Source organism: Pongo pygmaeus, chromosome 15, assembly GCF_028885625.2.
Source record: "Pongo pygmaeus isolate AG05252 chromosome 15, NHGRI_mPonPyg2-v2.0_pri, whole genome shotgun sequence".
Lineage (NCBI taxonomy): Eukaryota > Metazoa > Chordata > Mammalia > Primates > Hominidae > Pongo > Pongo pygmaeus.
In genome coordinates, this window is record NC_072388.2 from 91,849,645 (window position 1) to 91,863,699 (window position 14,055).

At 39.2% G+C, this 14,055-nt stretch overlaps 1 protein-coding gene across 7 annotated transcripts in view; it reads left to right on the plus strand.

The window, feature by feature from the left end:
• Positions 1–14,055, plus strand: part of GOLGA5 (golgin A5) — a 44,833-nt gene that overhangs the window by 16,642 nt on the left and 14,136 nt on the right. For all 7 annotated transcript variants that reach the window (XM_054448505.2, XM_054448504.2, XM_054448508.2 and 4 more), the window contains 4 exons: positions 452–655; positions 5,120–5,290; positions 8,513–8,641; positions 13,358–13,456. In XM_054448505.2, coding sequence (XP_054304480.1) covers positions 452–655; positions 5,120–5,290; positions 8,513–8,641; positions 13,358–13,456 — 603 coding nt within the window. The remainder of the gene's footprint in view (positions 1–451; positions 656–5,119; positions 5,291–8,512; positions 8,642–13,357; positions 13,457–14,055) is intronic.

Sequence of the window (14,055 nt, forward strand, 5' to 3'; positions counted from 1 at the left end):
TTAATGAGATATTTTACATTATTTTTTGAATACTGGTTCTTTAAAATATGGTGTAATTTACACTTATTTATTTACTTATTAAATTGGAAGCAGTTGATCAGCTAGTATCAGACCAGACCTAGTATCCAAGTGACCAGGTTCACCTGGGAAATTTCTTAAAAAACAGATTCCCAGGCCCATCTTGAAAATTCCAGTTTAGTAAGCTTGGGAAAGGCCTTGGATGGCTGTATTTTTAACAGACTTCCTAGTTGATTTTAATGCATTGCCATGTTTGGGAGCCACAACTTTAGATTTCCTATACTTTAGCTCCTAAAAAATTAAGAATTTTTTCCCATCCCTACTATGTTGTTTGGCTGAGCTAATAAATCCCATAAGATATCCGAATGGATGGTTGTAAAATATGTTTCAAAGCTAAATGATATCATAATTATGATATAAAAATTTGTCACAGAGTGAGTTTGCTGCACGCCTTAATAAAGTGGAAATGGAACGTCAGAATTTAGCAGAAGCAATTACACTGGCAGAAAGAAAATACTCAGATGAGAAGAAGAGGGTTGATGAACTGCAGCAGCAAGTCAAGCTGTATAAGTTGAACTTGGAGTCCTCTAAGCAGGAATTAATTGACTACAAGCAAAAAGCTACTAGAATACTCCAAGTAAGCATGAAATGTACACTTATGGATGTTAAGATGTGCAAGTTAACTGAAAGGCACTTTGAGACTCTATGTAGATACTGTGTGAGGTGCTTTGTTCGTGTTCGTCTGATTGGCTAGCTTTAGGTGCCTTACTCTACTTTAGAAATTGTATTAAAAGTATACAGTGTTTCTTGTTCCTACCACTTCTTTTTAAAAAAAAATCATTCTGCCACTGCCTAGTTCAGGTCTTCAACCTGTCACCTTACTCACTGTGATGACATTAATGCTTGTTGTTGAGCAGCTGTTTATTCTTCCTTGTTGATCTCCTATTGAATTTTTGCAGCAACTGCTTTAGGACTCATCCAGTTCTCAGAATTGCCTCACCCAGCTTTTTTTCCCCTCCTTCAGATCTAAGGTGACCTTACCCTCTACTTTACTAAGAAAGACGACAGTCATCTAATGTCGTTTTTGAATTCTCTTTCCTTTGTCCCTCATTTCAGAGGGAAAACATGTCCTTTCATTTTTTTCTAGGATCATTTTCCTGCCTGTGCATTGATTCCATCTCCCATCTCATGTGTAAGCCCTTTCTCCGTAGATCTATGCCCTTCCTTCCTTTGTGTGCCTCTCTGCTGCTGCCACCTTCTGGCTCAGCTTACTCAAGAGCACATGGTTATTTAGTGGAAAAATGAAGACTAGATCTCGGACTCCTGCCTAAGAGAAAAACAGTCTCTTTTAGCTTTGTGACCACTTTGCACTATTTCCCTGTCTTCCTTTCTTTCAGTGTCATACTTAACAGAATTTTTGTGTACGTGCTGTCTTCATTTCTGTAGAACTTGCTAACTCTTATCTCCTTCTTTTCCTACTACATGTCTGAAATTTCTTCTCAAAAGTATTTGATGACCTAAATAAATATTCTCTGTCCTTTTCTTAGTCTCCATACCTTGTATTTTGGTAGAACATTTGGCTCTGTTAACCCTCCCACTTTCTTGGAACTCCTGCCTTCTATGCTGTTCACATCTCCTTGGCTCTGTTTTTGTCCTCTTCTACTGCTGTTTCTGTCTCTCTTGTGCCCTCTTCCCAATCTCCAAAGAGTCAGAGTCCTCCTAAGCTCTGTCCTGAACCCTCTTTCATTGTCCTTTCTTACCTTGCATTGCCATATGCTGACTCTGTTTCTAATAGCTGCCTGCATATGACTTCAAGCATGTTTCCAAGCCTGACCTCCTGACCTCAGTGCCCAGCTGTGCAGGCATGGAGTGTTCAGCTCCCAGACCAACTTCTCCCTCATTCTCCTGACCTCAGGGTCATTTTTGACTTTACCTTTTTTCTTTAGTTTCAAACTTCCAATGGCTATGAATACCTCTTTTTAATGCTACTTCTATGAAGTATCATATTCATTTCCCCCTCAAACTCTTCTTCCTAAGTACTTTTTTGTATCACCCTAATTTGTTAATTCATTGAAAAGTTACTTATTGAGCACCTAACTACTCACTAGGCACAGAGGATACAAAGCTCAAAAGATGTGTCCTCTTCCTTTAAGAAAACATTCATCTTAGTGGAAAGAAACAGGTAATTGACGTAATAAAGTTAGTAATGCAGTACAATGGGAGCTTGAGAGAAGAATCCCTTAAAACTTGCCTGGGACTGTCAAAGATCACTGGACTGAGGAGATGTGGTATAAAGAGAAACTTGAAAGATGAATAGGAAGACGCATGATAGGGAAGAGATTTCCGAGAGAACAACCTGTGCCAGAGCAAGGGGGCCAGAGAGAACATGGCATATTTAAGGGACTGCAGCTAGTTCCATACTGCTGGAACATAACGTCTTCAGAGATGGGAGGCAAAAGACTCATAAAGTTCAACGACAGGCAGAAGCCATGGTCGGGTTTGAGTGTGAGAACTGTGGCAGCCTGATGAAAAGGTTAGGGGAGATTTGGGCCTCTGTCTTGTTCATCATTGTATCCCCAGCACAGTGCCTGGTACTCGGTACATTATTGAAAACATGGAAGTGATAAGGGGTGGCATGGTGACATCAATGGCATGTAGATGGTGAAGAGGTGATCATAAGAAATAATGAGGACCTGATCAAAGTTTGTGGCAGTGAGGATGGCAGGCAGGGGACAGCTAAGAGATATGTGGGAGATAGAATATATGACATGTGGAGATTTAACTGGAAGGATGGGGGGAAAAGGCAAATGGAATCTAGGATGACTCCAGGTTTTTGGTTTAAGTGTATGAATGATGTTTCCTTGTGTTAATAAAAGGGGAAACAGGAAAGAGAACAGGTTAGGGTTAAAGGAGAGTATGACGAATTATGGTAAGTATGCAAAATTGATGCAACATTGAAGTGACAATGTTAGAAAGGTAATTAGAAGTAAGTTGGGAGAATAGGTAAGATTAGCCAAGAGCGATGTGTAACCTAATGGGGAGAAAGGCTGAGGTCTAAAAACGCAGTCTTAAACATCAGCGTTTACAAATTGGGCAAAAGGGTAGCCTGCAAAAGAAAAATACCGAGAAGGTGAGTGGTCAGAGATTGGAGAGGACCAGGAGGAGACTGATGCCATCCAATGAAGCCAAGCAGAGGGAGAGTTTCAAGTGGTGCATGATCACCAACCACGGCAGACGGCTCTGATGTGACGAGTCCCGAGCTAAGTTCCTGGACTTGGCAACCAGGAGGTCCCTGGGGACCTCTCAACAGAGAGTTCCGGGGTGCGCTGGGAGCTGAAGACATGGAGGCAGGGTGCTTGACCATGGACACGAGGACAGTAGCTAGATAGGGGAATGAGGTTGGGAGGTTTCTGGTTTTTTATTAAAAAAATCTTAAAATGTTATAAATGATCATGTTTATTATAGAAAATTTGAAGAATACAAAAGAAGTTTGAAGAAGGAAATGGAAGTAACCCATAATCCTACCGCCCAGAAAAGGAAAAATTATTTTTGATGGAGGAGAATGACTTTAAAATATTTTAATTTAATGTGAAAGTTGTTGGTCCTTGTTGTTCCTAGTCTAGAATTAGGACTTTATAAACTGGTCTTTGCATGTCAAATCTCTTCTTCAAACTCATCTTTTATCTCAGGGGTCAGAAAACATTGAGAGGGTCAAATAGTAAATATTGTAGGCTGTGTGAGCTACCTGTAGTCTCCATCACATATTCTTTGTTTTTATTATTTATGATTCTTTTAAAATGTAAAAAATTTTTAGCTTGCAGGCTGTACAAAAACAGGCCCACAGACCATCATTTGTCAGCACTTTCTTCACAGCACTGCCATGTTAGCCTCCTAAAATGCATCTCTAGTCATATCACTCCTCTCTCTACTTTTTGGTAATTGGTTTTAGCCTGCCACATAATATTAAAACATTTTAGCCTGAGATCAGGAGCCCCTCCAAATTGGTCCTAAAATACTATCTGAGCTGCATCTCACATTATTTTCTTACAGACTTTCTGTGCTTTTGCATTTTTATGCTTTGCTCTCTGTTTTTCTCTGAACTTTAAAAACGTCTACCCATATTTCAAGGCCAACATTTATGCTGTCTTAGAGTTAAAGTCTCCTCTTACCGAGAAGTGGTTTTTCCTCTCAGAACTCTGCAAGTAATCCGACCACATCCTTTTCTCTACTTGTGTTGATTGCCTTCTGCTAGATACTTGTAACTTCTCTTTTAGTTTGTAAGGCAGAGGGTACTATCTGTAGAGAGAGACATTATCTTTATTGCACAGAACACTTAGCACCATTTACTTGTTGGGTAGAATGTGATGGAAAATAAAAACTATGAGAAGAAAATGTGAGAAAAGTCTTGTTTGGCCAGGTGTGGTGGCTCACTCCTGCGATCCCAGCACTTTGGGCGGCTGAGGCAGGAGAATTCCTGGAGGCCAGGAGTTCAAGACCAGCCTGGGCAACATAGCAAGACCGTGTTTCAAATAAATAAATACAAATTTTTTTTAATCTTTTTTTTTTTTTTTTGAGATGGAGTCTGGCTCCATCACCCAGGCTGGAGTGCAGTGGTGCAATCTCAGCTCACTGCAAGCTCTGCCTCCCGGGTTCACGCCATTCTCCTGCCTCAGCCTCCATAGTAGCTGGGACTACAGGCGCCCGCCGCCATGCCTGGCTAATTTTTTTTGTATTTTTAGTAGAGACGGGGTTTCACCATATTAGCCAGGATGGTCTCAATCTCCTGACCTCGTGATCCGCCTGCCTCAGCCTCCCAAAGTGCTGGGATTACAGGCATGAGCCACCACGCCTAGCTGGAAAGAAAAAAAATCTTATTCATAAGAAGTTTTCAACTTTACCATGATTGTGGGGCTAAAGTCCAAGGACATTATACAGCAAGGCTCTGTTGTGTTTTTTATCCTTAGGGATTTAAGAAAATCTGTGGACTTTCTTTGATGGAGATAATGGAATGTTTTTTTAGTGGGTTATTTTCTGTATAGTAGATGATATTCAGTATACAAACTAATCTCTGCTTTGCTTAAACATATTTCTTTTATAATAGTCTAAGGAAAAATTGATTAACAGCTTGAAGGAAGGCTCTGGTTTTGAAGGCCTAGATAGCAGCACTGCTAATAGCATGGAGCTGGAAGAACTTCGGCATGAGAAAGAGATGCAGAGGGAGGAAATACAGAAGCTGATGGGTCAGATACATCAGCTCAGATCCGAATTACAGGTAAGATTCATGGTGGTTCAGCTTAGTAGACACCATTTACCCTCAGGTGTTAACAGTTTGAGAGGTGATGGATTCTGTATTCTGGGGAAACAGCATTACTAAAGCGATAGGTTTCTCGCTTCTCTTCGCTTCTCTTCTCTTCCTCTTCTCTTCTTTCGGAGACAGGATCTTGCTCTGTCTCCCAGCCTGGAGTGGTGTGATCATAGCTCACTGCAGCCTCGAACTCCTGGGCTCAAGCAGTCTTCCCACCTCAGGCTCCCAAGTAGCTGGAACTACAGGCACATGCCATCATGCCCAGCTAATTTTTGTATTTTGTAGAGACAGGGTATCCCTGTGTTGTCCAAGCTGGTCCCAAACTCCTGGCCTCAAGTGATCCTCCCTCCTCAGCCTCCCAGAGTGCTGGGATTGCAGGGCTATTGCAGCCTGTGCTGGGCTAAAGCAGTAGGTTTCTTTCTTTCTTTCTTTCTTTTTGAGATGGAGTCTTGCTCTGTTGCCCAGGCTTGAGTGCAGTGGCGTGATCTCGGCTCACTGCAACCTCCGCTCCACCTCCCAGGTTCCAGGGATTCTTCTGCCTCAGCCTCTTGAGTAGCTGGGATTACAGACGTGCGCCACCACACCTGGCTAATTTTTGTATTCTTAGTAGAGATGGGGTTTCACCATGTTGGCTAGCCTGGTCTTGAACTCCTGACCTCAAGTGATCCGCCCACCTTGGCCTCCCAAAGTGCTGAGATTAGAGACGTGAGCCACCATGCCCGACCAGGTTTCTAATCCATAAGTTGACCATAAAGTTATGGTGATAAAAAACAGATTCATTTACTAAGTGCCTGCCATGTGCCTAGGTTTGGAGTTAGAACAGGGTCTTCATAATTATAGATCTTACATTCTAGTGGTTAAAAGCAAATCAGATTTGAGCTCATGTGAAGCTGAGATGTTTTCTGATGTTAGTATGGGCTCAGGGATGATCTTCTAATTACAGTTTTATCTTTATTCTTATAATTTATAGTTTATGTATAATTACTGTATTTAATCTAAAAGTAAAGTTGGGCCATTTATTTTGCTTAAACTTCAGGGTCTTTGACATAAATATCGTAGGAAGGAGTCTCTGAAGGTGAGAGAAGAATAAAGTGCAGCATAACGAGCTTCCTTTTCTTAAAAGAAAGAAACTTTTTGTAAAGAATGTTCATCCATGCATTAACTCTGCACATTGTGAGACTTGTGAACTACAAAAGAAAGCATAGAAGTTGTGAGAATAGGATACCTTGTCTAGAGCATAGACTTGAGTAGCAGACAGACCTGGATAGATTCCATCTTTGGTACTTAACAGATGCTGCTTCCACAAGGCACTTCATCTTGCGGAGCTTTAATTTTCTCATCTATAGAATGCAGGTAAACAAAGGTTCTCTTGACAATAAAGGATAAAATATAAAGAGCCTAGCATTGTTTCTGACATGTAATAGACCCTCAGTTAAATAATAGCTGCTATTATTTCTGGGTTTATTGTTATTCATTAAAGTAGGATTTTTTTTTTTAATCTGTGAATTTGAATTCCAAAGAATTCGGTCCTGCAAACTTAGAAATTGGGTAGATGCTAAACTTACTCATATCTGTTCACGTCTTTTTGGTGAGGTATGAAAAATATTTGTTTTATTTAATATATCAGCATCATTAATGACATTGACCCATTTTCTTACCCTTCTCAAAATTTATGCAATGTATAATAAGTATTAGGTCTAACAAAATGGAAGAATTGGAAATAATTACAATAGCTATTGTTTACTGAGCACGTATGTTCCAGATACTGCACAGAGCACTTAACATACATCCTTACATTTATTCCTTACCATAACTCTGTGAGGGAGATGATGATATTCTCATTTTATAGTTGAAGAAATTTAGGCATGGAGAAGGAAAGTAACTTGCTGCAAGACTAGTAAAGTGGCAGAGCCAGGATTAGAACCTAGTCTAACTCCAGGACGTGTTTTGACCACTGTGCATACTGCCTGCCTCTCAAGAATTTGCCCGATGTAGTCAAATTGATGACAAAGATTAATCTACCTTCTGCTAACCCTGAAAACTCAAAGGTAGGGAAAAATAGTTGTCATTATTGCTTTTTCCTCTAAATCTACAAAGTTGTTTGAGTTCAGAGGATTGCACTGTGATTATCTGGGCATGTTGTTAGTCTTAGTTCTTTCAAACAGCATGTGAAGTTCCAAGGTTTGTGGTGATGAGTATGAAACAGAATGTACCAAAAGATAACAAAGCAAAAATAAGATGCTGATTTTAATCTTCTGTTGTGCCATATGAATGGACTCATGCTTAACCCATTTGGGGAAAATATAGAAACCTAGAGCCATGTTTTTGTTACTAGGAGATTTGACAGGAAATCCAGAAGGTGAGTTCAAAGAAATGAGAGTAAGGAACACGAGAACATGTAAAAACCAATAATAGTAATAAAGCAATAAAGCTAAAAGAAGAAAATTATATGCCAACTTCTGGTGATATATGCGAGACAAGTTATATTCTTATCATATGTTGATTACTGGGGAACAGATGCACAGCAAAATTAATTATAACCTGCACTTTCAGGGGACTAATGCAATGAAGTCCTTTGTGCTATTATGTTTCTGATTTTTTTTGAAACTGTTAGCTTTTGAGTAAAGATATGTCTCCCAGTGAGCCTCTGCCTATACTCATGAAACCACATGGCTTATGTGCTGCAGCAGCTGTAGCACCCCATTCATTCTGCTAACTGTTAGCCATAGTAGACAATGAAGGTGTCAGGTTATATGCTCCCTATAGGCTGAAACCATGTCTCATTCACCTTTATTCCTCAGTGCCTCCTGAGCCCAGCACATAGTAATTGCATGGTAGACAGGTTGTGTGGCTCACACACCTGTAATTCCAGTGCTGTGGGAGGATTGTTTGAGGCCAGGAGTTTGCAACCAGCCTGTGCAATAAAGCCATATCCTGTCTCTAAAAAAAAAAAAAAAAAATTAAGCCAGGCCTGGTGGCATGTGCCTATAGTCCCGCTACTTGGGAGGCTGATGTGGGAGGATCCCCTTGAGCCCAGGAGTTTGAGGCTACCATGAACTGTGACTGTGCCACTGCACTCCAGCCTGGGTGACGTGAGACTCTGATTCTTAAAAAAATAATAATAATTGCTCAATAAATATTGAACTGAACGTTAATTATTGCTTTTACACGTAAGCTTTTTCTCTTTAGGATATGGAGGCACAGCAAGTTAATGAAGCAGAATCAGCAAGAGAACAGTTACAGGATCTGCATGACCAAATAGCTGGGCAGAAAGCATCCAAACAAGAACTAGAGACAGAACTGGAGCGACTGAAGCAGGTCAGGATTTGAGATTGATGACTTCTGAGACTCTGTCCTCTAGCGGTCATATGAGGAGACCTCCCAGGAAAGCAGCTTACTGAAATTTTTAGAGTATGGGCTCAGGGTTACCCTACAAGTTCCTCCTGCCTTCCCATCTCATCTGAAGGAGTGGCCTTCCCCTCCACACCTGTGGGTATATCTCGTCAGGTGGGACGAGAGACTGAGAAAAGAAATAAGATGCAGAGACAAAGTATAGAGAAAGAACAGTGGGCCCAGGAGACCGGCGCTCAGCATACGGAGGACCTGCACCGGCACCGGTCTCTGAGTTCCCTCAGTATTTATTGATTACTGTTTTCATTATCTCAGCAAGAGGAATGCAGTAGGAGAGCAGGGTGATAGTGGGGAGAAGGTCAGCAAGAAAACATGTGAGCAAAGGAATCTGTGTCACAAATAAGTTCAAGGGAAGGTACTATGCCTGGATGTGCAAATAGGCCAGATTTATGCTTCTCTGCACCCAAACATCTCAGTGGAGTAAAGACTAACAGAGCAGCATTGCTGCCAACATGTCTCGCCTCCCGCCACAGGGCGGTTTTTCTCCTATCTCAGAATAGAACAAATGTACAATCGGGTTTTATACTGAGACGTTCAGTTCCCATGGGCAGGCAGGAGAAAGAGGCCTTCCTCTTATCTCAACTGCAAGAGGCCTTCTCTTTTACTAACCCTCGTCAGTACAGACCCTTCACGGGTGTCGGACTGGGTGACGGTCAGGTCTTTCCCATCCCATGAGGCCATATCTCAGGCTATCACATGGAGAGAAACCTTGGACAATACCCAGCTTTCCAGGGCAGAGGTCCCTGCAGCTTTCTGCAGTGCACTGTGCCCCTGGTTTATCAAGAATGGAGAATGGCGATGACTTTTACCAAGCACACTGCCTGTAAACATTCTGTTAACAAGGCACATCCTGCACAGCCCTAGATCCCTTAAACCTTGGTTCCATACAACACATGTGTTTGTGAGCTCAAGGTTGGGGCAAAGTTACAGGTTAACAGCATCTCAGGGCAAAGCAATTGTTCAGGGTACAGGTCAAAATGGAGTTTCTTATGTCTTCCTTTTCTACATAGACACAGTAACAGTCTGATCTCTCTCTCTTTTCCCTACACCATCCTCCTTGATTTTTGTTTTTTAACAGATGAGAAACGGAGGCACAGAATGGTGATGGCACTTGCCTGGTACAACTAATTAAAGATGAAATAGAACCAAGGTTTCCTGTTTCTGAGCCCAGAATGCTTTCTATTACCCTGTCTGTATTTTGTTATATCTCCTAGTATAGAAAACTTCAAAACGTATTATATGCATCAGTTGGTTTTCATAGTTTATTGCATTTGTGCTTTCTAGGAACAGCAGTAAATATTATTTAATAAAAATACAGATACAATATTAGTGCCATATTAACTGTTCTTTCTGCTTGAGAAAAAAGTCTTATACAGACTCTTCTAACAAATCATGTTTAAAATTATATTTCATTGTTCAGTTAGCAGTTGCGTATTCCCAAGCCAAATTATTTTACTTTAATGTACTCATATAATAGTTTCAATATTAACAGAGTTAAACATAGCCACATTTTCAGAATAAGATTCTATATCTAATGTTAATAACATCACTAATTTACTAAGTGACAACATTGTTATAAGCATTTAGTACATATTATCTTATTTCCTACTTACAAGTAAATCGCTATTATTCTCTTTATTTTACAGAAGAGAAAACTATTCTAATAATTCTCAGTGCTTTACTGTTAGCATTTCCATCTTTGTGTATTTAAATTCTTTAAAGATGTTTTTCATTAGGATTTATTACTTCTGAAACTTGTTCTTTTCTCAGAGAAATGTTTTTTATTATAAAAGTTGTAATTCAACTCTGTTTCCTGAGTACTCAGTGAAAAACTCACCAAGTAACAACCTGCAGGGTATGTCATAGGCAGTTTTAGATAATTTAGTTATGAGATTAGCTGTCATTTCAGAAATTGCATTTTAATTTATTCAAGGCACTATTATATATTAAAAGGCAACAATTTAATGTTCTTGATGCTTAATGAGATAATTTTCATTTTATTATGGCCGATGGTTTTATCGTACCTCTTCCCAGTGCCTTTTTAAAATGAGAGAGTTAAGTAGAAGAAAATGGAGCTTAATGTAGCTATGGGCTATTTATTTAGTAATCAGATGTTTCAAATGGAAAGTGTTTAATCTTGCAATTGAAGAGTCCTTTAGTGCTTCTTATTAATTTAAGTAATACCAACCTTAAGTTTTGTACTTGCCTAGAGCTTAAAAGAAATCAGACAAACCTTGTAAAGTGTGATTCTCCTACCCTAATTACCTTTCTCATAATCTCTTTTCTCACCTCTCAATTTTTTTCCATTTGTGTGATGAATAACTTGAGCTAAATGTTTAACAGAGTCTCTAGCAGTGTGCTGCCGTATCACCTTTACTTGTTCAGACAGCTCCTGAACTGCTGCTGTACTCTTCACTGTCTTCACTGTTAAGTGTAAAGCTTTTGAAAGTACTTAGTAACTCCAGTTACTCCTTCTCTGTTCTACATTGTATTTCAGTGATTTGGACACATTTTTGGATTGGCATGTGCTTTACTCTTAGATTCTGAGCTGTCTCTGAGTGATCCATTGTACAGACGAACAGTGCATTAGTGCAGTTGTTAATGAGTTTGGAAGTATTAGCCTTTTTGGGGAGATTAGCCTTTTGTCTATAATATGAATTGCAAATAATTTTTCCCAGCTTGTCATCTGTCTTTTAGTTTGCATAGGGTTTTTATTTTGTTTTGTTGCCATGCAGAAGTTGATTTTTGAGACGGAGTGTCGCTCTGTTGCCCAGGCTGGAGTGCAGTGGCGCGATCTCGGCTCACTGCAACCTCTGCCTCCTGAGTTCAAGCAATTCTCCTGCCTCAGCCTCCCGAGTAGCTGGGATTATAGACGTTCACCACTATGCCTGGCTAATTTTTGTATTTTTAGGAGAGACAGGGTTTCACCATGTTGGCCAAGGGCTGGTCTCAAACACCTGACCTCAAGTGATCCACCCGCCTCAGCCTCCCAAAGTGCTGGGATTACAGTTGTGAGCCACTGCACCCGGCCAGAAGTTGATTTTTATGTAGTCAACTTTATCGTTCTTTCTACCAAGGCTTCTGGATTTTCAGTCACAGTGTTCCTCTTTGTGAAATTATAAAGAAATTTGCCTTTGTAGTTTTCTTCTAGTACTTTTTTGGTTTGATTTTTGCATATAAATCTTTGATTTATTAGGAATTTACTCTGATGTGTGAGGTGAGCCACAGATCCAACCTAGTTTTCTTCCATATGGCTACTTTTTTCCTAGTATCATTTTTTAAAATAGTTTATTGATTTGAGATGTCACCTTTATCATGTCGTAAATTCTCAAGGTATCTAGATCTGCTTCTGGACTTTTATTCTCTCCCATTAGTCAGTTTGTCTGTTTATGCATCAGTACTACATTGCTTTTGATTTCTGAGATTTTATATGTTGTAATGTCTTCATGACCCGTTCTCCTTTTCAGAGCTTCTGGCTTTTTTTTTATTTTTATTTTTTGTGAGCCAGGGTTTCACTCTGTCACCCAGGCCGGAATGCAGTGATGCGGTCACAGCTCACTGCAGCCTTGACCTCCTCAGGCTCCGGTAATTCTCCCACGTCAACCTCCTGAGTAGCTGGGATTACAGGCACGCACCACCAAGCCTGGCTAATTTTTTTATATTTTGTAGAGATGAGGTCTCACTATGTTGCTCAGGCTGGTCTTGAACTCCTGGACTCAAGCAATTCACCCACTTCAGCCTCCCCAAGTGCTAGAATTACAGTTGTGAGCTACCGTGCCCAACCTGGCTTTTCTTTCTTACAGTTTTCCATATGAATACTAGAATAACTTTATGTAGTTTTTAAAAAAAAAAACAGCTTTTGTTTTTGTTGAGATCATGTCAAACTTATGAATTAATTAGAGGAGAATTGACATCTTTATGATGTTGTATTCCTAAGAATATGGTATGACTTTTTATATGTTCCAGTATTTTTTGTACCCTTTAGAAATGTTTTAAAGTATTCTTTATATGTACTCTACACATCTGTTGTTAAATTTGTTTTTGCTACTATTATTTCTTGGGGCCTTTTTCTCATATCTTCTAACTGCTTTATATAAAACTATTGATTTTTATATATTGTTTTATATTCTGCCACCTTACTGAATTATTGTTTTTCTTTGTCTCACGTACTTTGCATATTTTTAAAATGTTCCTAGTTTGTGTTTTTAATCTATTTTATGAACATTATATTGACCTTTATCATATATTTTATGAATATTTTTTCCAGTTTGTTGTCATATTAATACCATATACCTGAGATTCTTGAAGAGATTATCCATTCTTCCTCATTACTACAAGATAAACATTTTTTTGTTTCTGATTATTTACACTGTTAATAATTATTTATTATGGATCTTTGTTTATAATACATACTGAAGTGCCAGCTTTTCATCAGACCCATCTGTTATTCACTTAGTTATATACTCATTATATAATACACTCTGTTATAAACTCAGTTATATACTGAGTTACATGTTCAGCACACACTGATTGTCTACCATGTGCCAGGCACTGATTTAGGTACTGAGGATGGAATAGGGGACACTTATTTCGCTTCTGTTTTCTTTGTGCCTCACTTTGTAGGAGTTCCACTATATAGAAGAAGATCTTTATCGAACAAAGAACACATTGCAAAGCAGAATTAAAGATCGAGACGAAGAAATTCAAAAACTCAGGAATCAGGTATGAATCACTATTCACAACTTGTGAAAAGATGCCACTGGAAAAGCTACATTTTTTTAAAAAGGACACAGTAAGAACTTTCCCCGTGTTTTCACCTGAGTTCTTTTGTAACAGTGGTGACAAAAGTTCTTTTCAACCTGGTATAGAAAATTCATCTAATGCCATTTGAGTCTACGTTTGCTCTGTTCTGTGATTTGCTTCTTATAGAAGTATCTTGTAGCCAAAGTCACCAAGTAGATGAGAATTACGCCGAAATTTCAGACCTTTTGACATCAGTGTGGTTGTGCTGATTGCCAGGTTCATCATTGTGATTTCATTTTCCTAAGAAAAATCTAATAATAAATCTTCCTATTAATGATTGATCAGTCTTCCATAAAGTCATCAAGATATTTTTTTAACCCTGAAAATGTAAAACATACAGAAAATAATGACACTCATGTGCCTACCACCCAGACTTACCAAAGCCTTTATCATTGGCTGATAGACTCCCACTTTCACATTCCCTGTAATCATAGTTGTCCTTTCCTTCCTTAGGCTTAGACGATTGATTTAATGGACTTAATAATCATTTAAATAATTTACATAAAGATTGATTCTTT